Below are 27,966 nucleotides of genomic sequence, written 5' to 3'. Positions count from 1 at the left end.
AGCCAGCTTTGATTAAAAGACAGTTTTATTATTGTTTTTAAATTATCCCCAGACAATGCACCCCTTGTTGTCCAGCCTGACATGGACCACTCTCAACCCCCATATTTTCCCGCAATCTAACCCTTCTTCTACACCACTGATATTTAGTAAATTATTATTCAATTTGTCGGCTGTTGTAATAGTCTCCCAACTGTTCGTCTTGCCTCCAATCCTGACTTCTTTTATTGACTCCTCCAGACTATCAGAAGAATGATTTACCTAAAGGAGAGACAGCATGGCCTTTCCTACTTAAACTCTTCAGCCCATACTCAGAACCAGTCTACAGTATATTAACTATAAAAGGCCCCCAAGAGCTGATTCATACCTTATTTCTACTCCTCCTGCAATAGCAGAGATCTGGTAATTTTCCACATGTACTGAATTCTTTCTTGCCACTATACTTTGGCACATGCTCTTGTTTCTGAACAAAATGACTTGACTTCTCTATTTACTCTACTTCTATATCTGGTTAATTCCTATTTATCTATCATTCATCCATCTAAACTTAATTCCAGTATTCCCGCTTCCAAGAATCCTACTTTATAATACTCCATATCTGGTGTGCATTGTGGGTCCCTCTCCCATGACAGCACTGCTATAGTATTTTTTTATTTAATGGTCTGGGTGCACATCTACTTTCTACAATCTTTCATAAACTCCTTAATAACTGGAGCTTCATCTTTTCATATTTATACCCATAGTATCTGGAACATAGCAGGTGATCAGGAAATATATATTGAACTGAATTGGAAGCCCAACTTTATAAAAGGGAACACTGGTTTGTGGTGTGAAAATTCTTTAACCTTTTTGAAAAGCCGACCTATGCTGCTGCTTCTTATACTTTGAAAATTAAGAAAATGGTTTGTTCAAGCACTGCAAGTTCTCACTTATAAGTAGGAACTGAACGATGAGAACACGTGGACACATGGCGGTGGCGGGGAACAACACGCCGGGGCCTTTTTTGGGGGGTTGGGGAGGGAGAGCATCAGGAATAATAGGTAATGGATGCTGAGCCTAATACCCAGGTGATGGTTTGATCTGTGCAGCAAACCACCATGGCACATGTTTACTTATGTAACAAACCTGCACATCTTGCACATGTACCCTGGAACTTAAAAGTTGAAGAAAAATAAAATAGGAGGGGACGGCAAAGAGTGATTGTACAAAACAAGGTGAAAAATATAGAAAACATTATGTAATAGCTAATGTATGCTTATTAAACCATTAGGAAAGAGAAAAAAAGGAAAATGGTTTGTTAATGAGCCAGCAGTCCTATTTTACTAATTGCTTATTTTTGAGACTAATGTACAAAAATAATGAAAAGCATTACATTTGAGTATTGGTGAGCCCATACTATCTTTGTTAATTTTTTTTCCTGTCATAAGAACAATTAATAAAAGATTTCAAACCCACAGCATCATAGAACAGAGACATGTCTTATAAAGTGATATTTTGATAAATTTTGCAAGAATCTTCAGGAGAAAATCATTTGTCTCTAATATCAACCACTTAGAGCCAAATTAGAACAATAGGAGTTTCATTTAGGATCCATAAGTAGCTGCAGTAGAATATTACTATGACACTATTTGCTGAAATTATAAAGGGGAATTTGCTGGTACCAAAGGCAAGGCAATCAAATTTTTCAGCAGAGGTAAAATACTACCAAACGCTTCATTTTGCAAATTGGCATTTTTTTCTTTGAAGCTCTGACCACTTTGTAGGCAATTATCTTGAATCATGTGGCATGTAAGTCTGCCTATTACATTCTTCTAGCTATAATACGTTTGGTGAAAGAGCTTATCAAACCATTTTTTTTCATTATGTTCATTTTCGATCCAAAGTTACCAAGGATTCAAAAATCTAGAGAAAGTTTATGGAGGTTACAGAAGACCCAGAGATATTTTCAAAGCCTTTCCAATAGAATATTATGTATATTTATTTTTAAGAGTAATATTTGGACCAGAAATACTTGGTTTAGGACAGACATTTCTCAACTTTCTTTCATTATAAAGTTATTTTAATGACCTAGATTTACACAAGCCTGTAAAACAGTGTAGAAGTCTGTATCTTAAAATTCCATTTGAATATCTGCAAAGGAAAAGTGTATTTTTAAGTTACTGAATACACTTTGCATTAGGTAATTATCACCCTCAGATGTTTCCAATTAATCCTGACTAACCAGATGAACTAGAGTAACACAATATTCCAGTCTTAAATACAATTTTGGTTTATACAAGAATGTGGATTTACTGCACATATTCTTAAAAATAAATTCTTCAGCATATTTAAAATATGCTTAGATTTGTAAAGAACTGTAATTGAAAACCCAGGGAAGCTTCAGGAGGAGAAGACCAGCCTGGAGCAGCCCGAGAAGTGGATGTGCAGGTCATTGCTGTGGATAGTGAGGGTTTCAGTGTTGGGGAATTTCTGCTCTCTGATTGACACCTGCCCCATTGTGAAAGTGCTTTCAACTGCTGGAGTTGGATAGGGTTACCAACTTTTAGCTTCATTGCTTTGCCCATTACTCATATGACTAATATGTCTTTTTCTACCCATTAGGCCCACAGAAAGTGTGCTTTTGTTAGCATTTTTCTGAGAAGTATGGTACCTCGCAGAGCTTTCATTTGGTTAGTAAATGTTCTTGCTAAAACGTCAGCACATAACCTGTCATTCTGGTTGCATTTGGGCTATAAGAAGCTTTAAGACCAGTGGCCTTGAATAAAATCCATTCAACTCTTGGTGCTTTTAGTGAAATAGAAAAGATAACTATTGGACCTCTAAAAACACTGATCATTGAAAAACAGCAGCATTTGTGCTGTGGAAATGCACTGTGTGTGTGTGTGTGAGAGAGATAACTTCTGTCCCTGTGACATTGTTCTCTCCACTTCAGGCAGATACTTTTTTTTCCCTTATAGAAATCCTTTCAGGAAAAAATCCAAACTGAGCAGAGTAAAAATTGAGACAGTATTGTTTTGTGCATGTTTTCTGAGCTTCCCTAATGTTTTAACTTTATAGCTTTTTTATAAAAACAATTTTTTATAAAAACCAAATACCGCATGTTCTCACTCATAGGTGGGAATTGAACAATGAGAACTCATGGACACAGGAAGGGGAACATCACACTCCGGGGACTGTTGTGGGGTGGGCGGAGGGGGGAGGGACAGCATTAGGAGATACACCTAATGCTAAATGACGAGTTAATGGGTGCAGGAAATCAACATGGCACATGGATACATATGTAACAAACCTGCACATTGTGCACATGTACCCTAAAACCCTAAAGTATAATAATAAAAAAAAAAACAATTTATCATATTCTAAAATGTAATTTTAATCACTTGGAGGAAGGGGACTAGGTACATTTGTATTCATGTCGTGTAGGGATATAAATTTGTTGACAGTCTCATTTTGCAAAATGGATTTAATGCTGAAAAAATCATAGCAATTCATTTTTTAAAAATAACAGCCTCTTTAAATACGGTGCTCTAGTTTTCAAATTTTAGGTCTATGCCATGTAAACAATTATTCACATTATGAATTAAAATTCCATTTGCTTATAGAGCAGCTTAACTTTTTTGCTTATAGGCACATAATGACTTGAAAATCTAAGTAATAATTGTTCATTTAAGAGAGGAAAATACCTTCCTCAACTAATCTGTAATACCAACTTAATTTTCAGTGGTAGGTAGGGAAATTCGGTATCACCAAGTCCCATAACACGTTAGATATACAACAGAACCACAGTTGTAATGATGTTGTTCTAAGGATTTACAGTCTAAAGTCGTTCCTTATTTGAAATACAGAATTTGACAACACATATACACACAGAATGGCCCCATATTGTCATATTTGTACAAGCAAAATTAAGAAATGCAGAAAAATTATTTTGTTAAAATTATTTTAAAAATATATTCTTTAATGATAAACATGCACGTATGCTTTCATTTATTTAACAAACTTTTATTGAGAGATTATTGGATACCAAACACTATACTTTGGATAAACAATTGAACAATTTTCATGGTCCCTGACCTTGTAAAGCTTATATTCAAGTGGGGAGAAAACAAAACAAAATTAATATACAAGTTATGTTTAATAACTATAATAAAAATTCAGAAACACAGTTGAACAAAGGAATGTTCAGTGTATCTGCCTGGGAGGGTTGCGAAGACCTTGCAGAGGCGGTGCCCTTGAGGGATTAGAATGATCCAAAAGCATAGCCTTGCACTGTGGAAGTGAGTGGTTTACTTCGTGGAGGATGGTAGCAAGCACTTTGGGTGCGTGATGGGTCGTGCAAGAGTGGTGCCTCTCGTGTGTACATGTCACAGAGCTGCCCCGTGAAGGAGGCTGGTGGGGACTGAGCTCCAGCTAGCAGATCCTGGCATGGGGAAGTGTCTACCCTGGGGAAGAAACTTTTGTTAAATAATATTATAAGGTTAACTACATAAAGTTTAGAAAATCCATATAAGGAAAAAAGTTCTCATAATTTTACACATCAGATATAAGCATTGTTAATATTGTGGCCTATGTCTTTACGGATTTTTTTTCTGTACTTCTTTATGGGTGTGTGTATATAGATATATTTAAAAACAAAAATGAGGTCATCTTGTGTACACTGCTGCTTGCAACTTGATTTTTTTCCCTCAACAATATGTTTGAACATTGTGCCTCCCCTGAACACTTGATTAGATTATGTCCTTTTGGTTTGTGCTTCCGTAGCATTTGCAATTTTTCTAGTGTAAAACACATAATGCTTTATAATATTTGCCTGTGTGATTTTCCTTTTCCCTGTTAGACTCTAAGCTTTTTGAGGATAAGGGAAAAGCTGCCTTGTTTATTATGTTGTTCACATTCCAAGCAGAAAATAAGCATTGGATGTGTTTTTAAAAAAATTAATATGCGTAGGGATGAATGAATGCCTTAGGAAAAGGTGAACAAACAGAAGCTGAAAGCTGAAATACCAACAAATTATCTCTTAGGATCTCCTTCACTTTGCAGCCACAGTGAATGATGTGTTCCATAAAAGGGAAAATGGGTGTAAAGTGAAAGCTTCAGTCTGTCAGACAGGGAGGCTATAAGGCCATTGGTCTGCCTTGGCCTGGTGCATATTTCCATCTTTCTTTCTGTGAAGAAATAGATGGATGTCTATAGGAGCTGCCAGTGCGTATTTCCATCTTTCTTTCTGTGAAGAAATAGATGGATGTCTATAGGAGCTGCCAGTGCGTATTTCCATCTTTCTTTCTGTGAAGAAATAGATGGATGTCTATAGGAGCTGCCACGTGAGTTAGTTTCTTTTCTAGTTACCTTGTTTCAAAGCCAAGGGAGCCAAATCTCAAAATGCCTTCCCACTCACTTGGATAATTAAGATGAAAATAACAATTATATAACTCTGTGTAGCAGAAAAGAAGTCTTCAAGTTTGGCACCTTGAAAGCAGTGTTCACTGTTGCCACTGGTACTCCAAGAGTAATGACTCTGTGGGAAAGGTCTGCAAAGAAAGGAATCTCCCTTTCTGAGCATTGCAGGGTTCAACATGCTGTGACCTGAAACTGGAACAAGTGAGAATAAACTGGGAAAGAAAAAAACATGGAGTGAGGAAAGAAGTGAGTAAATTAAAGGTGCCAGATTATCTGTGGGAATACTTTTTAGATGCCAAGGAATTTTCATTTCAGTTTAGGAGAGATTTCCCTGATACATCATGGCATTTCTGAAGCTTTCCTGTGTCTTGAGGTGGGGGAAAGGGAAGTATAAATGTTTGCCATTAAGAATTTGGCAGTATTCTGGTGATTTGTTCATTAAGATTGTGAGGATGAGGGGTGGAAAAGGTCTAGTTTAACCCTCACCACTCTCCCTTTTGTTTCTCATTGGAGATTTTATTACCTAATCAATAGATTTTACAGAACACTATTTGCATGTTTTAACTCATGTCTAAAAAGAAGCCTTCAACAAAAACCAAATGCAGGTAACAGCATATCCCTAATACCCAACATAATAGCTGATGTATAGTAGAATCTCAGTAGGCATTTCCTAAAAAATATGACTAAATTGGGATACATTTCTGTAGATTCCAAGAAGGTTATGTAAAAATATAAAATATTTTTATGTTTATCTACATATATAGTTATATAAAGATAAAAGCACTTCCTCATAAAAAGAACAATCACTTTGTCAGTGCTTCTGCATACTTTAAAGAAGAAACTTTGGAATCCCAGGTGGTTCTTTTTTTGGACATTGTAAAGAGCTGAAGTCTATAGGATTCGTAGAAACGTAAGTAGTTATTTTTAACAGGACCATCTGTGGCCATTAATTTATTTAGTAAGGTGAATTTCTTTGATGAATTTATCTAATCTCCATTCACATTTCCTATGTATAGTTTTGAAGTAACAAGTCAGGCCTTTTATCCTTTTTTTTTTTTTCTGAAAGGCGGTATTTTCAAAAATATCTCAACATAAAAATGCTTTGCCTCCAGGTCTTAAAAATACGAAGGATTCCCCATTTAATAAATGGTGCTGGGAAAACTGGCTAGCCATATGTAGAAAGCTGAAACTGGATCCCTTCCTTACACCTTATACAAAAATTATTCAAGATGGATTAAAGACTTAAATGTTAGACCTGAAACCATAAAAACCCTAGAAGAAAACCTAGGCAATACCATTCAGGACATAGGCATGGGCAAGGACTTCATGACTAAAACACCAAAAGCAATGGCAACAAAAGCCAAAATTGACACATGGGATCTAATTAAACTCAAGAGCTTCTGCACAGCAAAAGAAACCACCATCAGAGTGAACAGGCAGCCTACAGAATGGGAGAAAATTTTTGCAACCTACTCATCTGACAAAGGGCTAATATCCAGAATCTACAATGAACTCCAACAAATTTACAAGAAAAAAACAACCCTGTCAAAAAGTGGGCGAAGGATATGAACAGACACTTCTCAAAAGAAGACATTTATGCAGCCAAAAGACACATGAAAAAATGTTCATCATCAGTGGCCATCAGAGAAATGCAAATCAAAACCACAATGAGATACCATCTCACACCAGTTAGAATGGTGATCATTACAAAGTCAGGAAACAACAGGTGCTGGAGAGGATGTGGAGAAATAGGAACACTTTTACACTGTTGGTGGGACTGTAAACTAGTTCAACCATTGTGGAAGTCGGTGTGGCGATTCCTCGGGGATCTAGAACTAGAAATACCATTTGACCCAGCCATCCCATTACTGGGTATATACCCAGAGGATTATAAATCATGCTACTATTGCAGCACTGTTCACAATAGCAAAGGCTTGGAACCAACCTAAATGTCCAACAATGATAGACTGGATCAAGAAAATGTGGCACAGATACACCATGGAATACTATGCAGCCAATAAGGGATGATGAGTTCATGTCATTTATAGCGACATGGATGAAGCTGGAAACCATCATTCTCAGCAAACTATCGCAAGGACAAAAAACCAAACACCGCATGTTCTCACTCATAGGCCTTTTATTCTTTAGCTATATATTGTATTATTGTATGTTTCACGTTGAACGTACTTTATTGAGGCCATTAATTTGAATGGAAGTACGGTTTTCTTTCATTAGAAAGAGATGTTGAAGTATTGTGCCCAGTAGGTAAATTGAGGCAAAATGGCATTTATTGAAGTGCTTACATCCTCATATAAATCCTATGCCAAAATAAAAACTAAAACCTACATTGCAGATTTTCTAGTCATATTTCCTCTCGTTTGGCTGTACTAATAGCAATTAGTTAGCATTTCTCTTCCATGACTGTACTAATGATTAAGTTGTTGAACATACATTTTTAACAACACCAGTGAAACACCTGAAAATGCAACTGAATAACAAGTATGAAAATGCTGCTTTAATATCCGGTTCTGTTTTATGTTTATAATTAATAGAACTTTAATCATAATATGTGTTCTGTGAATCCCAGAGAATATCTTTGCATGGAATCCTGTGTTTTGCTCTCCCTATGGTAGCTGTGTGGAACTTCAGTTGACCTCTGTGGCAGTGTCATGCTAGATCAGAAGTAATACATCCAAAGTGATATGAACCACTGTGGTGTCTAAGACAATATATACCCAGAGGCAACTCTCAGGACAAAACGTCAAAAAGGATTAAGTTCCTGTGTATAACAATTCTTTCTTAGCCGTCCTTTTCTATAGTGCTCATTATTTCCTGAGACAGCCAGAAAGGGAAAATTAAGAGAACATAGGCCATAACATTTGAAATTCTTAAAAAATAAAAACTGATTCTTATTTGTAGGCCATGATTTAATACATACGGAATTTTCTTATAAAGTCCCCTTTATACTACATTGACCTAACTGCTGTTAGATTGTTTTATTTCATAAGCTGAAGTCTTACTTTAATTATTCAAGATATAGAGGCTGGGCATGGTGGCTCATGCCTGTAATCCCAGCACTTCGGGAGGCTGAGGCAGGTGGATCACTTGAGGTCAGCAGTTTGAGATCAACCTGGCCAACATGGTGAAACTCCATCTCTGCTAAAAATACAAAAATTAGCCAGGCGTAGTGGTGCATGCCTGTAATCCCAGCTACTTCGGAGACTGAGACAGGACAATTGCTTTGAACTCGGGAGACAGAGGCTGCAGTGAGGTGAAATTGTGCCACTGCACTCCAGCCTGTGTGACAGAGGGAGACATCATCTCAAAAAAAAAAAAAAAAAAGAAATAGAAATGATTGTCTTGACTGAAAATGGGAAATGTGTAAATGTGTTGTGTATTGTTGCTTACGCTGAGGTCAGAAGTTAGGCTTATATGCAGGAGTAATGTTTACGCTTTTTCTACTCGGGAAAACTGTCTTAGGTGGTCAGAGAGGAAAGGACATTGCAGGCAGCACAGAGAGCTAGGATAATTTCCTTTTTTATATTTTTATTTTTATTGATGTATAATAGATGTACATACTTTTGGAGTACATACAATAATTTGATGCACTGATATAATCATATCAGGGTTAATTGGGATATCTACCACCTTATGTATTTATCTTTTCTTTATGCTTGGAACATTTGAATTGTGCTCTCCTGGCTATTTTGAAATATACAATGGATTAATGTTAACTGTAGTCACCCTACTGATCTATTGAACATCAGATCTTCTTTCTGCTAAGTGTATATTTGTACCCATTAATCTCTTCATCTGCTACCTACTACCCCACTTCCCAGCCTCTGGTAACCATGAATATACCCTATCTTCATGAATTTCACATTCTTAGCTCTCACATAGGAGGGAGAACATGCAATATCTGTCTTTCTATGCTTGGCTTATTTTACTTAACATAATAACCTCCAGTTCCACTCATATTGCTGCAAATGACAGGATTTCATTCCTTTTTATGGCTGCATGTATGGCTGAATGATATTTCATTGTGTGTATATGCCACATTTTCTTATCCACTCATCCATTGATGGACACTTAGGTTGATTTCCATATTTCAGTTATTATGAATAGTGTTACAATAAGCAAGGGAGTGCAGGTATCAATTGAATATATTGATTTCCTTTCTTTTGGCTATATACCCAGTAGTGGAATTGGTGGATCATTCTGTAGTTCTATTTTTTAGTTTTTTGATGAGGCTCTATACTATTTTTCATAGGGGCTGTACTAATTAGCATTACCACCAATAGTATATGAGGGTTCCCCTTTCTCCACACACTCACTGGTGTTTGTTATCCTCTGTCTTTTTGATAAAAGCCATTCTAAATGGGGTAATATGATATCTCACTGTGGTTTTGATTTGCATTTCCCTGATGGTTATTGGTATTGAGCATTTTTCATATACCTGTAGACCACTAATATGTCTTTTTTGAGAAATATCTACTCAGATCTTTAGCTCATTTTTAAATTAATTTGTTTCTTCTGAGTTGTTTGAGCCCGTTCTGTATTCTAGTTATTAATTCCCTGTCAGATGAACGTTCACAAATATTTTCTCCCATTCTCTACATTGTTGATTGTTTCTTTTGCTGTTCAGAAGCTTTTTAGCTTAATGTAATCCTGTTCTATTTTTGCTTTTGTTGCATTTCCTTTTGAGGTCTTACACAAAAAACCTTTTCTCAAACCAATGTCCTGGAGCATTTCTGTGAGGTTTTCTTCTAGTAGTGTCATAGTTTGAGGCCTTAGATTTAAGTCTTTAATACAGTTTGCTTTGATTTTTGTATGTGCTGAGATATAGGGGTCTAGTTTTTTAGTTCTGCATATGGGTATCCAGTTTTCCCAGCGCCATTTACTGAAGAAATTGCCCTTTCCTCATTGTATGTTCTTGGCGCCTTTATCAAAAATGAATTGGCTGTAAATGCATGGATTTATATCTGAGTTTCTATCTATTCCATTGGTATATGTGTCTGTTTTTATGCCAGTGCCATGCTGATTTGGCTACTATAGATTTGTGTTATATTTTGAAGTCAGGTAGTGTGATATCTCCAGCTTTGTTCCATTTTTCCAGGATTGCTTTCGCTTTATGTTATGTTCAGGTGCTTCTATAAACTGTGATTGAACAGTTGTGCATGTGAACTTTGTGCTAAGTGTCACTGGTGTTTTAGCTGAGAAATGAGGCAGAACTAAAAGTTTTATTTCAGTGTGTCATTTCTATGTATAACCCTGATTTTACCAGTGGACTACCTACCAGATGATTTATAACTTCTTGGCACAATTTGTTATTATTTTAACATTCTTATTTTTGCTTGTAGCCTACAGTTTACATTTTAATTGTTGTATATTTTTATTATACTTTTAGAATGTATGTACTATTTTGTTATTATTTTCATATGACTAGAAGCCAGTGTATATCTAACATTTTCCTTTTCCCTGTTAGACTCTAAGCTTTGTGGGGATAAGGGAAAGGCTGACTTGTTTGAGTAGCTTATTATGCTACATTTGAATAAGTGAAAACCATAATATAATTTTGGTATTTAAAGTTGATTAAAGAAACTCTTTATCTAGAAAAAAGATGGGAAACTAAAAATTTGGGGAGATAATTAGACTAATGATAAAGAAAGTAAGGGAAAAAGGAAGGAAGGTCAGGGAGAGAGTTAGTAGTTTTCAGATTGATAGTTGGGGGAAGAATATTGAAGTATCAAAGGACAAAGCAATAGCAGTACTATTCCTAAAGTTAATATTCACCTACATTTCAAATATTTTACATTGAAAAATTGTAGATGACAAAAACTTATAGGATAATGCCTTAAATTTTTAGTATTCCCAATTAATTTGTAGGAAGGAGACAGAATATATATTTCCAATATTATAATCCCAGGGTGGTAGAAATTTTGAGACTAAATCTCTGAAATTCCTATAATAATCTAAAGGATTTACTCTTGCCTATAAAAGCTATCATTCTCACTAGAAAATTTTGAATCTGATTTCTTTTCCAGCTTTCTTGGAAAAGAGTAGTGATGCATTCATTAAGTATTGAAATCCGAAATAAGTACTTGTGACCTTTCTGTAATCTAATCCAAACTTATTTTTCTTGGTCAATCAAGGATTCCACTGTTAGTGGGTAACAAAGTGCTTTTGGAAAGAACACCACTTTTGCTTTTAGCTAGAATATGCAACTGGCCTTAAGTTGCTTCATATGTAAATGAAAATATTTGGCTAAATAAGAACCTTCTCTGACACAGGCACTGTACTAGCATGTTGTGTTTTCATGGTCAGAACACTACCACTTCAAAAGAATACACAGCTCAACTCAGCGTGGTTTCTGATGTTTTCCCCTCTCTTTATTGTAGACACTGTTAAGAAGGAATGTTCCTGGGAAGGGAGCAATTTTTTCAGTTAATGTATATTCATAGGTAAATATGTTGGTGGTTGACACTTGGCCCCAGGGAAAGGGAATTTAAACGAAAAATTTCATCTATTTTTTCAAAAAATGAAGACACATAGTTAGCCTCCTCCTATGAAACATTGGTGGCTTTGAGTAATAGTTATACATTTGCTTGATTTTAAACTGATAAATGTATATATTCACTCTGCTCATGGCTGAATCCATAGGATTGTAACTAAATGGTTCTATCTGACTTGAATTCCTTTTCTCACTTCAGAAAAAGGTTAAGGAGGAAAACTTCAAATAAAAATAAGGGAGGAACTAAACCTTAGAGTTACCTGTTAGATATTGTGGTGATTGCAGATCCTCAGAGTTTGAAAGTGGACTCGTAGAAGTTTTCAGTGACTGAGCAGGTTAGAAATTCTTCCAAGTAAATATTTTAATTGTAGCACCATTTTATAAATAAAAGACTGCTCTTCTGCGTTTCCCTTGTTCTATTTCAGAAGTTTGTTATGGAAGAATGTTTGTAAGAAGGGTAGAGAGATTGTTCAATTTGTGTGCACTTTGCTGTAGATAGGTTGATAGTTGGTCTCTGACCTAAGGGCTCCATAGCCTCTTAAAAAAAAAAAAAAAAAATCAGCACATCAAAATCATGGTGCAGAGTCATTTGCGTTCTCTGAAACTTTGCCAGTCAGAAATACCAATTGCACATGCTCTTCATTTTAGCTTGTAAATCAATAAACCCTGTCTGCATGAATCTGAATCTTTTGGGAATGCATCTGAATATGCTTTCTACTACTCAAGCAAGATGATCACAGGAAGGAGGGAGGTCAAGAGAGCAGAGAAAAATAAAGAAAAGCAAGCAAATAATTGAGTGTATAGGAAATAAAAAAGTTGGGTGTTTTTCTTTAACATAAATGATGCAAGTCATCTCATTTAAAGTGTATTCAGAATGAGTATAAATTATTAAGGGGGCCTTAGTAAGAACCTTTAAGGAATATATTAGCAGTTTTACATGTCAAAAACAATTTTATTTTTTTGGAAAATGTCAGTTGCGCATAGCATATTGGTAGTTGGGTAGAAGTACAAATAAATAAAAGTAGTTTAAAAGCAAGTAAAAACTAATGGTCAAGTGGCAGTTTGTTTCTATAATACCAATAATAACTGAATATTTGTATCATTAAAAGCTAATTTGGCTATGAAAATAAATATTTATCATACAAATTTAGGCAATATAAATATATATGTGAAAACAAGAGGAGATAGATACTAGCAAGTAAACAGATAACTATGTGAATTGCAAGTTCATAATGTAGTCTGCCTTGTCTGGACCTGTTACAGGAAAGGGGTCCCAAGCCAGACCCCAAGAGAGAATTCTTGGATCTTGCACAAGAAATAATTCGTGTGAGTTCATAGAGTAAAGTGAAAGCAACTTTATTAAGAAAGTAAAGGAATAAAATAATGGCTACTCCATAGACAGAGCAGCCCCAGGGACTGTTGATTGGCCATTTTTGTGGTTATTTCTTGATGATTTGCTAAACAAGGGGTGGATTATTCATGCCTCCCCTTTTTAAACCATGTAGGTTATCTTCCTGACATTGCCATGGCATTTGTAAACTGTCATGGCACTGGTGGGAGTGTAGCAGTGAGGACTAGGAGAGGTCACTCCCGTGGCCATCTTGGTTTTGGTGAGATTTAGCCGGCTTCTTTACTGCAATCTGTTTTATCAGCAAGGTCTTTATGACCTGTATCTTTTGCTGACCTCCTAGCGTATCCTGTGACTTAGAATGCCTTAACCGTCTGGGAATGCAGCCCAGTAGGTGTCAGCCTTATTTTACCCAGCTCCTATTCAAGTTAGCGTTGCTCTGGTTCACTCATGTGTGACAGACCTACTTGCTCCAGGTATTTAAGGAACCATAAGAAAGTCAGCATGACTAAAAAGAGTGAGCAAGTGTGAGGCTGAAACAGGATGAAACTGGAGAGTTATCAGGGGCCAGAAAATATATAGGGTCTTGTATGCAATGACCAGGAGTTCAAATTTAATTTTAAGTGCAGTGAGCAAGTTTTTAATAGGAAACTTATTATATAATTTATTATTTTTTTAATCAGGCTGCTGTGTGTAGGATGGTCAAACATTGTCAGATTGAATGAGGAAAAGTCAATTAGAAAGACAGTGCTTGAACTGGGAGGTAGAAATGAAGGTGGCAAGAAATCGTTTGATTAGAGAGAAACTTTGGAGATATAATCAAGTATATGTGCATGTGTGTGCACATGCATATTTGGAAGGGTGGCCTTTGGGAGAGAAAGGGTCCCTCCCTTCCTCCCTACCCCCCTTCCTCCCTTCCTTCCTTCCTTTGTTCCTTCTTTCCTTTTCCAAAAAAAATAAATAAGTGAGATAAAGAACACAACCTATGGCACCATGGTGTTTGGTCACAGTCTAGTAGATATAAACTCTGTACCTAGACAAAAAGAAAGGTGCTATAGTCTGGTACCTATACTTTATACTAGCTAAATAAATACTGTTGGTGTATTGAGTGGTTCTGAAGCAAGATTGAGTATCTAAAGGAGTGTATGTTTAAGGCACTTAAAGTGCACTTAAGGGAATGTTGGTAGGTGTTTTAGTCTGTTCAGGCTGCTCCAACAAAATACCGTAGACTCTGTGGTTTATAAATGACAGCTGACAGTTCTGGAGTCTAAGAAATCTACAATCAAGGTGCCAGTAGATTCAGTGTCTGGCAAGGGCCATTACAGATGGCTGTCTTCTCAGTGTTGTCACATGGTAGATGGGGTGAGGGAGCTCTCTAGGGCCTCTTTTACAAGGGCAGGAATTCTGCACATGGGGCTCCACCCTTGTGGCCTAATTGCCTCTCAAAGGCTCCACCTCCTAATACCATCACGTTGGGAATTACGTGTCAGCATATGTATTTGGGGGTACATAGACATTTAGTCTGTAGCAATGGGTTTATTAGTAGAAATTATATTTGAGTTTTAAGGAGTGAGAAGAGCAGTTCAGATTATTTTTTCCCTTGGGTTGGGGGATGAGCTGCACATTCAGACATCAGTAAGTATATGCCAGGAAGAAGGTAAAGAATGTTAATGAGAACTTGACCTGTTCAGTAAATTTCAAATAATTCACAGAATGAGTGTAGGAAAGGAGTAATAAAATGGGCCAGACCCTCAGGACAGCATATTATCAAGTTTAAATTTTATCCATCGCTTTCATGCAGTGTCACTGACCTTTTTTCTGTCCCTCAAGTACTTTCAAGTTCTTTCCAGTTTCAGAGCATTCATGCATATGGCTCAGTTTGCCTGTTAAATTTTTCCTCCCAAATGCCCACTGTCTTCTCCTCAGGTCTTAACCCTGACCTGATGGCCGACCCTTAAATAAAGCATCCCCCACTCTATGCACACCCCTGTCACTCTCTAATCCAGAATCTCTTTCTAAGTGGTTCTTTATGGTACTTTTATCTGGTATTATTACATGGATTCACTTGCTTTTGTGTTTGTCTCCTCCACTAAAATATGAGCTTTATGAGGGAAGGATGTAGTCAGTCTTATTTATGGTAGCATTCCCAGTGCAAAGCCAATATCGATGCATGAATGATCTGTAAATATTTGCTGAATAAATGAATGAACCCATAGAACAAAGAAGGAAAATTAGGTTCTTGCAAAGTGCCCTTAATCATTTTTACTTTTACGCTATTATCTTCTCTTTTAGATATCCTTTATGAGTGGACTGATAATGGTTCATTTTGGTTGCGAGAAAGAAAACATGCTCAGTTGCTCTGGGAGCTGGGTGTTTATGGTAGGAGATCAAAAAAAAAAAAAGCCAAGGGGATCATCTCAATAATCACTCTGGACCTCAGTGCCTTACAAGAAGGGAAGAGTACAGGAGGCTTTAATGGAATCTTTCTGGACCAACCATTTTATAAACTAGTGATCTCAGTCATCTTTTGTTTACAGAAGTCAGAAATTGTTCTTTGCTGACTTAAATATCTGCCTCCTACTTCCATGTTCTGTAAGAGCAAATATTCTTCAATGAGTGCTGCTCCTTTAGACTGTCTCTCATGGCCTCCTCTTCAGCCGCTGGTGTCTCACATGTTAAGCCTATTTATTGCAGTCTTTGAGTTGAGTTAATCACCAGCCTTGAATTACTTGGGTGTAGTCAGATGAGCAGAATAATGTGGTTTAGGTGATAATAACCTTATGTGGAAAGAACTACCTGTGGCTGCTAGCTCACACGTCCACAGAGCTGCATACAGACGTGTCAGGCTCTAAGAGTTCTACAGATTGTCCAATACAGTGCTTGCTTTTTTTTTTTTTTTTTTTTTTTTGAGGGCTTTTGAGGCTGTTTTTAGAATATATTACTGGGAGTTATTACCTTCCTCCTGGAATTCGCCTAGTATTGGTGAGCTCTCAGTTGTTCACCACTTGAAGAAAAGTTCTACCTCCTCCTTTCCTGCTTCCCAAGATAACACCAGACATGTGGCAGGTACTCAGATCCTCCTGAAACATACATCAGCCATGTCAAGTGGCCTCTTTTCTACCAGTCTCATTCCCTGCAGGTTGCATAGAATGACCAACCTGAAGTAGGGAAGCCTGAACTGAGAGTCTATAAATTGGATTTTTGTTCCATTTTTGCTTCTGATTAGCTGTTGACTTTAGACGATTTATTTTAGTATTTAGTTTTATAATGTGACAAGGTGGTTAGACTAGGTGATAATACTCTGTAAAATTGTGTAATTGTGTTCTTTTTCTATCTTTAAAGAAGATGATAAGATAGCTCAGGGCTATGCTTCTGAAACTGGATTCCTTGCGTCCCTGGGAATAGCTGTTTGCCAGGGGTCTGCCAAGTACATGGCATTTTCTCCTGAAGCTTTGACCTTAAATATTTTAGGGAAACATTTTTTCCAATAAAATGTACATGTATAACAGAACAGAATGTTAAATTTGCATGGATTTTCAAGTAACACAGGAAATTTTATATTTTATATTTGGTAGCCTATAAACGCCTTTTTAATAAAGGTGAAAAAAACTTCCAAAGACATTATCGTATCTTTCATCCTTGATTCATAATTCACTAATACTCCAGTAGACAGTGCCAAAGAGTGACTAGTCAGTGGTTATGAGGTTGAAGGAAGGCATCTCTGCCTCATCCTTGTTTTTATATGAGCTATGACAGTGCTATTTCCATTATTTGAGTCATCATTGTTTATAAAAATAATGTAGGCTTCTCTGGTGAAAATTTTAAAAATTGTTGATGGGGAGTGTTGCCTTTGTGAACAATCAGTTTTTTAGACCAGTTTGTTTTCCACCAAATTGCCTGCTTCTGTTGTAGCATGGAATTTTTCCACCAAAATTCCATGCCGTGGTTCCTTTTACTCCTCTCTGAAGACCAGCAAATCAATGAAAAAGTCATGCTTTCTTAGAAAGAGCCCTGTAAGCCGTGATGGCAGGGGAATCCCAGCACCTAGCATCCCAGGCTCAGCCTGGTCATTAGGACCTGATTCTTAGATTGTGGACTTGTATCAGGAAAGGTCCAGATGTTAATTTATAAAGGGTTTTTTAGTTGGGAAGATGACAGGCAGCACTTATTTCACTGTAATTTTCTCAAAAGCAAATTTGGCAGTGGTAGGTGTTGGTCATGGTGTTTTGCACATGTACCCACATGAATGTGATTCCCAAACGGCTAAAGTTTGGATGTCACAGCTAGGAAATTTATAGAAAAAATAAAGTACATGTTTTAGGGTCCTACCCAAGAATTATGAAAGGAAAATTTCCGAAAATTTTTACAAATATGAACATTTATTTTTTTTAAAGTTCCCTCTGGATGGAAGTCCATGCCCAGTTGTATTGTTATCTTAGAGTTCACCTGTCTGTCTATTCCATGGGCTGACTATAGGCTGTTTGAAGGCAGGATACTTTCCCTTGCTTTCTTCTGAAACTGCCATGCCCAGCACTTACAGAATGCTGAAGTCACATTTGATGAATGAATGAATATGTTATGCTTGTGATCAGTTTCCCAGGATAAACCATCTACATCTTCTGATATCTTGTAAAACTAATTATTTTTTAATGTGGCTGTGTTTAGATTTTAAATTGGGCCTCAGAGGTGAAAGGCTAGCATATTACTGACAGCCCATTTATCTAGTAGGCAGCACTCTGCTCTAAGTTATTGCCTCGGGGAAGCCCATTGCATTAGGGCAGTGATATCAGCATCATGAATAGATATTAATCTATATTGTAGCAATCGCTCTTCTTGCCCTGCTTAGAAGACACAGTGGTTGATGCTCCTACAATTAGCTGTTCAGTTCATTGAAGTTTGAAAGTTTATGTGAAAATTATCAGTGAAACAGTTTATATCTAGAAAATTTTCTAACAGGATTCTACTTAGAATTAACTTTTTAAAAAAGCACATGTGTCACTTGGCATGTGTCACTCTTAGTGGTGCTGAATTCAGATTTGAAAGGAAATTTTGTTTCAGGTCCCCCTTTTAAAAACACTTCTGTATTGTTTTGGGAAACTCCAGCATTCTACATACCTACATGTAGCTTTAGTTTTATTTAACCAGAAACACATGACTATTAGTAGAGTGTAACTATCATTTTAATATTGCTAATTTGTTTGTTAATTCCTCCCGCATAAGTTTGACTTGGGGATCTTGTCTGATTTAAGACCAAGCACAATTACTAGTGTGAACAAAAGTTAATGAGCAAAATTGTCAAGTTATATATTAAGGGCATAGTTAGCTGTACAACAAAGCTTTTGTTGTAGGGGATAAAACAAGGTAAACTAATTAAACATCTGGCAGGAGATCTAATTTTGGCTTAGTATTTTAATCATATTCTCTTGGATAATTATAATTGATTATATAAAAGTTTTAGGAACTTCTAAGATTGCCCAAATACATATGTCGAAAGTACATGTGATTATTTTGCATTTAATGTCTGAAGGTAGTTGCGATATAAATATTCATATTTGGGTAAGCAACACTGTAACTCAGCTAACATGTCTGTTGTAAATAAAGTTCTGGAGTGGAGAGAAACTAAACAATTGTTGGGTCTATATTTTCCCAAGAAGAGAAAAGCAACTTTCTGGGATTAGTTGTGAGTTTATAATATAATGAAATGTGTATTTCTTGTCATTTTTTAAGGGATATGACTGTCTGTTTCCAGTTAATCACTGTCAGTGAGGAAACTTAAGAGTTCAAGTTTTGTAGTTTATGCTACTTTGCACCTCAGCATCCTTTGAAGTATGGGTAGCCAAGGGAAGATACAGAGTTTTTTAAGGAACTGGGGATTTTAAGCCTGAACAAATTTTGAAAGACTAATCTATGAAAAGGAGATTTGCCATCTTCAGCATAATTCCAGATGGAAGGCAGGAGGTCAATGGAGAGAAGTTACATAGAGATTTTTAAGTAAGTTTCAAGAGGACCCTATTAATAAACTCTATGCAACAATGATTGAGTTGTCATGGGGACATGTGGTGAATGTTGTGCCCTGGACGTTTTTAAACAGAGGTTAAAACCTATCAGAGGCATATTTTCTAAGGGGAGAAGAAAACCTATATTAAATTAATACTAAATGGCTGTTTGAAATACAAACATCTGTAAATCTAATTTATTCTCCGTTCTTGATCTCATTTGTGAAGTGTGATGCCTGCTGTGGCGGTAGATTGTGTTAAGAATTGTATTGATGATTGAGTGCTGACGTCAGGTTTAACCCATTTCCTCTTAATCGCAATTTTTTATCTTTCAGTTAACGTGAGTGTTTTCACATTCTTAGCAATGTAATGGTGTCTTTTTCATAAGTGGAAGAATATTAAAGGGCATTTTGGAAAGCAACCATTTATCCCACCTGTATTGTAGAACACTTACTATATGCTAAAATCAGAAGTAAAGGGCAAGTTGTCAGAATTCATTATATCGCTGTGCCCTTGTTTCATTCCTTTTATCCTTTGATCTCTGTACCCCTGACAACAGATCATGCTGAAATTGGAAGTGCTGACAATCAGAAATAAATTGCCAAAGATAACCCTAACAAATGACCAAAAAAAAAAAATACATTCCATTATATCATAAACTCACAGCCCATTCCACAAAAAACCGTATGAGTTGAAGAAACACTGTACTTTGTAAGTTGATTATGGCTGAATAGAGGTTAATAACAATGTCCTAGTGGCTATTACCTGGGCTTAAGCATAATTCTTGGCAAGGGTTACACATTTTTGCTTTGGGGATGAGGTCATACTTACACTAGTGTGCTACTAGGTGAACTTCCTAAATGAAGCTCATAGCCAAGAAGAAAGCAATACCAGAAAAGATAGAGTAAATAAAAAACTTAGGAATAAGTGGGACTAGAAAAGCTAGAATAGCTAGGTCCTATTACTTGACCAGAGTATACTAGTGTATGTACCCTTTGTAATGTTAAATATAATTTTACATGTTATGGGCATGTGGGCATTCCAGTCCATCTACAGAAAGACATAATGAGGCAGCATTGCTCCATCCCTAACACCTTACAGCCTCTTATGGAGCCTGGGCATTTCTGTATTTTAATCCCTAATATATATTTGGGTGGTGAAATGTCATCAAATTAATTTTTTCCTAAACACTCTGTGAATTTTCAGTTGTTTCTTCTTAAGAATGATTGACTTGGACATGTTGGCAATAAAGGAACTGCTCTTTCCATCATTTGTCACGTGACGCTGCTCCCTTTTATCCCTGTGGCTCTTGGCAACAGAAAACTGCAGTGAAGGCCACGGCTCAGAACTGGCCCCAGTATTTGTGACCACATCAGCTATTTGATGTTTTAAAGATCTTCTTTCTTGACTTCCGCCTCTATTTAAAACTGTCAGAAAAACAAAATTACCCAGGGAGCCTACCAAACAAGATGCTTTCCTTGCCCTAGATATGCTCAATAAAAAGGAGGTAAACTGCAGTTCTCTTCCTTAAACACGGAGTTAACTATCATGCCAACCAGACTCCATTTAAAAAATTATTCTACTTTATATTACATCCTCTTCCACCTGTTGGAGTTCTTAATCACTTGCGTATGGGATATTTAGGTTTCATTTTAAATTAGCAGTAGCGACTTAATAGAATGTGTAAAATAAACTCTCTATACTAAAGGCATTTGCGGTGTATTGAGAGCAAGTCCGTTAAACATTTAACTGAGAGGAGTTCTCTTATAGAGCATTGTTTAGGGGAAAGTCAATGAAATCTGCTGTTGGTGTTAGGATGAGACCTTATAACATCTGGTAGGGAAATGCTCCATGAATGTGAGATTAAAATCATCCCTCTGGGGGTTCTGCGGCACAAGAACAGAAGCAAAGGAGGATGTAGCAACTCCTGACAAGCCTCAGTCAGCTGGGACTCCTGACAAGTCCCGGCAGCTAAACTGGGGTGAAAGGCACAGTGTTTTTCAACCTCTGCCTCCTGATTGGATTGATAAACAAGTGTTGACTAAAACTTTTCTAGTCTGTTCAGTTTATAGCCACACTTGTTTTTCTCCCTCTGGCATGGTTGTTCAAAAGAATTTTGAGGACTTTAATAAACTGTTGGCTGAAGCATTTCATGTAGCTTTTGAGATTTTTCTAGGTAACTTGGACATCTAGAGCCGAATGACAGTCATTCGTCCTTCTTTACATGTTTAGTGCAGCATTTTCAGCCAGTTACAGCTTCACCATGGTTAATCATTAGAATAAAAAGTCCTGAAGCATAATAAAGGCTTCAGTCCTTAAATGTGCAAAAAATATCATGTTTATGAGTGGACCTCTCTTAGTTGGGAGCAGTTTCACCTGTAAATGAATAAGTGACTGTGAGGTTGTCCATAGTATTGCTGCCCCCAGACCCATGTTCAATTGAAGCTGCTGTTCTCTCAAAAATGAAATAGTGAACTGAGGCCTTCATTGCGCATTCAAAGAAATACAAAGAGAAGGAATGGATCTGTATTTCAAATATCATTGGTACTATTGGCTTAGACATATCCCCTTTATTGGGTCTGTTTTGCAAGCCTAAATTTGAGCCTGAAGAGTTTCTCCATATAAATGTCTTAAGTATTGCAGTGGCACATCCATCACCTTTTTGCTTTTGAATTACAAAGATAACCTTAAGATATGATCCATATACCGGGCAATGTGATACATACACAGAAAGGGTGAGCCTCCTCAGTGATGAAATCAGCCAGTGCCCAAGAGGAAAGTAATAGGCAGAAAGGATAGAGTTGATGAAAATATTGATTCTTTTCCATTAAACTGTACGTGATGTGTTTTTTATGAAGCAGGCATCAGCTGAAGGAGAAATATTTTTTCAACAAAAAAGAGATTGATGGTAAGGGAGAAGAAAAGTATGTCAGGGATCATGGAATAAATATGTGTCTTATTCTATTACCATCTCATATAATGAGAAAGTTGAAAAGCATTCTGTTATGTTTACTTAAAATGTTTACTTGGACTTGGTGGTATTAACACTTTTTAATGTTAATAATGGCATTTTTTGTAAAGTACGTGTAGACTTCACGCATCATTGTTTTCTCAATTCTAAAACTTGTTTGGCTTATTTTCAGGTTTACCAAAGATGCAGGTCATTAGGAACTATTCTGGAACACCACCTCCAGCTCTGCATGAAGGACCCCCTTTACACCTCCAGGCCGGGGATACGGTTGAACTTTTGAAAGGAGATGCACACAGTCTGTTTTGGCAGGTACTATTGTTACAGGAAAGGGGTCCTGATGCAGATCCCAAGAGAGGGTTCTTAAATCTTGCCCAAGAAAGAATTCAGAGCGAGTCCACAGTGCAAAGCAAAAGCAAGTTGATTAAAAAAGTAAAGGAATAAAAGAATGGCTGCTCCATAGACAGAGCAGCCCCGAGGGTTGCTGGTTGCCCATTTTTATGGTTATTTCTTGATGAAATATTAAACAAGGGGTGGATTATTCATGTCTCCCCTTTTTAGATCATATTGGGTAACCTCCTGACGTTGCCATGGCATTTGTAAACTGTCATGGCGCTGATGGGAATGTAGTAGTGAGGACGACCAGAGGTCAGTTGGTTTTGGTAGGATTTAGCCAGCTTCTTTACTGCAACCTGTTTTATCAGCAAGGTCTTTATGACCTGTGTCTTGTGCCGACCTCCTATCTCATACTGTGACTTAGAATGTCTTAACTGTCTGGGAATGCAGCCGAGTAGGTTTCAGCCTCATTTTACCCAGCTCCTGTTTAAGATGGAGTTGCTCTGGTTCACACGCCTCTGACACTATCCGAATTACAGTTTGTTAGATTTAATGCATGATTTATTACTGCTTAAAGAAAAATGACTCTTGTCTTTAGAAACTGCATGCTTTCAGCTTCAGAAATTTTACATGATATGCAGAAAATATTTTTTATTAACCTTTTTTATATTTACTAATGCCAAAGTGGCAACAAAAATTGGAACACTAGAGGAAAATACTATCAGTGCTGTGGGGTCATAATTATCATTTTTATTAAAAATTCCTACTTTACCAGAGCATTTTTTCCAAACCTAGGACCTGTGGGTATGCTAATTTGCATGGCTTTAATATTAACAGTTCACTTCAGGGGAACTACCTAATTAGCTTGCCTGTGGCCATTTCTGACCATATTTGCTTTTTGCCTACCCACAGTAATACCTGGAGTTCTCAGAGGTGCTCTGGGCATTATTCATAAAATCTATGAAATGTGAAAAGTAAGTGAGCATGTTGATGTTCGCCCATGATGAAATCTCTCTTGGCCTGTGGACCTTTTTATTTGGTTAAAACTTTTTTTGAACTTAGGTAAATATAGTATCATGTTAAGATTGAATAACGCTCTTTATTAAATTCCCGAATTTCATGTGTATGTTAGAAATATTTCCCAATGATGTTGAGGAAAGAATTTGTTAAAAAATCTATTGTGCATTGAGGGAAAAATAAGTGAGGGTCAACAGAAAGATTATCATGAGTGAAATGTGGTTAGAGGTAAAGAGAGAGAAATCAGAGAAAAGACTGTTGGATAATAATCAATTGTGCACATGTGGAAGGGACAGCTATTTTATTTGCCTAAATCTGTTTTATTGTCTGTCATCTTGTTATATAAGAATGCCCAAAGATTGAACATTTATCTCTAACCACCATTTCAATTGTGGTAGGCAATGATTTTTCCAAAGCTCCACCATTCTTCTTAAGTATCCCACTCCTTCCAAACTTCCTCCTTCCCAGAAAAAGAAAAGAGAGAACAACAGACTTGAATTCTACCAACTCTTCAGACCACTTCTGTGTCTGTCAGCCTAACCAGAAAACATACGTGCATTTGTAGCCATAAGGTTCCTCACATTCAAGACTTATCTTTCTTCTTGGACTTTTTATCCCGTGTTCCATCAACTGGCTTTTGACTCCTAAATTTTCAACTTCATTCTCTCCACTGGCTCATTTTCTATAGTATATAAATATGCTCAATCTCCTCCCATATTAAATACATAACTCAGCCTTTTGTCTGGTCATGCCAGACACTCTCTCACCCTCTTCCTCTCCACAAGCAAAGCTAAGCTTGTTGGGGAAGTAGTCTATGCTCAATTTCTACCACTCCATGTCCTATTCATAAGGCAGCCTCTTGCTGAAACTACTCCTTCTTGGATCATTAGTGCGACTTTATATAAAAACAGCTTTGAGATGGATGGTAACTGTGCATAGTTTAAGTGTACAATTTGATAAGTTTGAACACACACATACATACATATATATATATATATATATATGAAACCATCACTATAATCAGGATAATAAACATATCCAATATCATCCCTAAAAGTTTTTGTGCCCCTTGGTAATCCCTCCATCATGCTCCTACCTGTTGCTTTGTTCCGCCTCGCCCAACAACCCTCAGCAACCACGGTTCTGCTTTCAGACTGGAGATGAGTTTGTATTTTTTAAGAATTTGATGTGCATCACATAGCATGTATTTTTTTTTGTATGGCTTATTTCACACAACATGATTATCTTGAGATTCCATCACGTTGCTATGTGTAACGATAGTTCTTTCTTTTTATTGCTGATTATTGTTCCATGTGTGGAGATAGCACAATTTGTTTACCCGTTAACCTGCCGATGGACTTTCAGGTTGCTACTAGTTTTTGGCTTTTGCAAATAAAGCTTCTATGAACATTCAAATATAATTCTTTGAATGGACATAATGCTTTTATTTTTCTTAGGTACTAATGCCAAGAGGGGAATATATAGATCATATGTGGATATACATTTAAGTTTTTGAGAAATTATTAAATTGTTATTCAAAGTAAGTACCTATACCATGTTACATTTCTCCCAACTGTATTTGTGAGTTCTAGGTGCCTCTTATCCTTGCCAACATTTGGTATGGTCATTCTTTTTTTTTTTTTTTTAAATACAGGGTCTTGCTGTGTTGCCCAGGCTGGAGTATAGTGGTACAATCATAGCTCACTGTAGCCTCAAACTCCTGGGCTCAAGCCATTTTCCCATCTCAGCCTCCTGAGTAGTGGGAACAACAGGCGTGTATCACCATGCCTGGCTAAATTTTTAGAGATAGTGTCTAGCTAAGTTGCCCAGGCTATTCTCGAACTCCTGGCCTCAAGCATCCCTCCCACTTCAGCCTGCCAAGTGGCTAGGATTACAAGCATGAGCCAGTCTTTTAAATTTTATTTATTCTAGCAGGCATATAATGGTGTCTCATTGTAGTTTTGATTTGCATTTCGTTAATCATTAATTCATTAATAATGTTAAACATCTTTTTGTGTGCTTATTTACCATCTATATAACTTTGCTGGTGAAGTGCATGTTCAAATATTTTGTCAGCTTTTTAATGAGCCATGCATTTTTTTATTATTTGGCTTTGAGAGCTCCCTAGATATTTTGGGTAAAAGTCCTTCATAAAATATTTTATTTCCATATACTTCTCCTAACCTGTGGCTTTTTTTTTTACTCTCTTGATGATGTTATACATAGAGCAGAAGTTTTTACCTTTGATGTAGTCCAATTTGTTAATTTGTTCTTTATATGGATCATGCTAAAGGTATTACATCTAACAAATCTTTGCCTACCCCAAAGTTACAAAGACATTCTCCTTTGTTATCTTCTAGAAGCCTTATAGTTTTAGGTTTTACATTTAGATTTATGATTCATTTTGAGGTTTTTTTTTGTATATGGTAGTAATGGCAGGGTTTTTTTACATATGGATATTTAGGTGTTCCAGCAGCATTTGTTGAAAATGCAATCATTTCTCCACTGGATTGCCTTTGTAAGTTTGTAGATAATGTGTTGTCCATACATATGTGTGTATATATATCTTTATGTGTATGTGCACATATATTTATTTATATGTACTATATATGTGTATATATATCTTTATATATGTGTATATATGTCTTTATGTGTGTGTGTGTATCTTTATATGTGTGTGTATATATATCTATATGTGTGTGTATATATATCTTTATATATATGTATATGTAGGTCTGTTTCTGGACCCTATTTTGTTACATTGATTTCTTTGTCCATCTTTGTACCAATGTGATGCTGTCTTGATTACTGCAGCTAATAAGACGTCTTGAAGTCAACGTTAGTCCAAATTTGTTCTTTTCCTTTTTTCATAGGTGTTTTGGGTTTTCTTGGTCCTTTGCATGTCATATGAATTTTGCAATCACCTTGTCAACTTCACCAATAAAAAATCTTGTTGAGATTTTGATTGGAATCACATTGAATTGTAAATCAATATAGGAAAATTGACATCCTAACAAGATTGAGTCTTCTAGTCACTGAACGTACTATACTCCTCATCTTTTTAGGTCTTTAATTCTCAGAAGTGTTTTGCAGTTTTCAGAGTTAAGGTCATATACATCTTTTGCCATATTTATCTGTAATTATTTCGTATTTCATTTTGATGCCGTTATAAATGAGTTTTAAAATTTTAATTTCTATTGTTCATTGCGAGATAGAGAAATACAATTGATTTTTGCATGTTGATCTCTTATTCTTTAACTCTTATTAAATTCACTTGTTGTTGTAGCTTTCCTTATGTAGGGTCCAGCAGATTTTGTAATATAGACGCCATGTTGCCAATGAATAAACGGTTTTACTTCTTCCTTTGCAACCTGATTGCCTTTTATTTCTTTTTCTTGACTTGTAGCAATGGCTAGAATGTCCAGTAAAATGTCAAATAGAAGTCATGAGAGAGAATATCCTTGCCTTATTCCTGATCTTAGAGGAAAAACATTAAGTCTCGTACCATTAAGCATGACATTATCTGTAGTTTCTCATAAACGCCCTTCATTAAGTTGAGGACATTGCCTTCTATTCCTAGTTTGCTGCAAGTTTTCATCAGTAATAGATGTCGGATTTTTCTCAAATGCTCTTCTGCATCCATTGAAATGATGATATAATTTTTTGTTTTTATTTATGTGGCAAATTTGACTTTCATATGTTAAATCAATATTTATTTTCTATGATTAAATCCCATGTGGCAATTATATATTATCCTTTTTATGTATTGTTTCATTTTCATGTAACACCTTTGTCTGGTTTGGGTAATAATGTAATGTTCAAGGAATGAATTGGGATCTAGTCCCTTCTCTTCAATTTTCTAAAAGAGATTTATAGAATTAGCATTATTTCTTCCTGAAGTGTTTCGTGGAATTTACTAGGGAAGCTATCTAGGCCTAGAGTTTCCTGAGTAGAAGCTTTTGTTTTGTTGTTTGTTTGTTTGTTTATTTTGAGACGCAGTCTCGCTCTGTCGCCCAGGCTGGAGAGGCTGGAGTGCAACGGCAGGATCTCAGCTCACTGCAGCCTCTGCCTCCTAGGTTCAAGCAATTCTCATGCCTCAGCCACATGAGTAGCTGAGATTACAGGTGAACATCACCATGCCTGGCTAGTTTTTGTACTTTTAGTAGAAACGAAGTTTCGCCATGTTGCCCAGGCTGGTCTCAAACTCCTGACCTCAAGTGATCTGCCCTCCTCAGCCTCCCAAAGTGCTAGGATTACAGGCGTGAGTCAGCACGCCTGGCCTAGAAGTTTAAAAAAAAAAAATTATAAAACAAACATAGGTCTATTCAGGTTACTTGCTTCTTCTCCTCGAGTGAGTTTCGTAGATTGTGGTTTTCAAGGAATTTGTCCATTTTGT

The 27,966-nt window shown here is 36.5% G+C and overlaps 1 protein-coding gene across 3 annotated transcripts in view; it reads left to right on the top strand.

Moving 5' to 3' along the window:
• VAV3 (vav guanine nucleotide exchange factor 3) overlaps nucleotides 1-27,966 on the top strand; it is a 399,477-nt gene that overhangs the window by 307,349 nt on the left and 64,162 nt on the right. For all 3 annotated transcript variants that reach the window (XM_063624405.1, XM_063624404.1, XM_063624406.1), the window contains one exon: nucleotides 22,393-22,529. In XM_063624405.1, coding sequence (XP_063480475.1) covers nucleotides 22,393-22,529 — 137 coding nt within the window. The remainder of the gene's footprint in view (nucleotides 1-22,392; nucleotides 22,530-27,966) is intronic.

This window comes from Symphalangus syndactylus, chromosome 12 (genome assembly GCF_028878055.3).
Source record: "Symphalangus syndactylus isolate Jambi chromosome 12, NHGRI_mSymSyn1-v2.1_pri, whole genome shotgun sequence".
NCBI lineage: Eukaryota > Metazoa > Chordata > Mammalia > Primates > Hylobatidae > Symphalangus > Symphalangus syndactylus.
The sequence above is the reverse complement of the archived record's forward strand: the minus strand, read 5'-3'. Positions and strand labels throughout refer to the sequence as shown.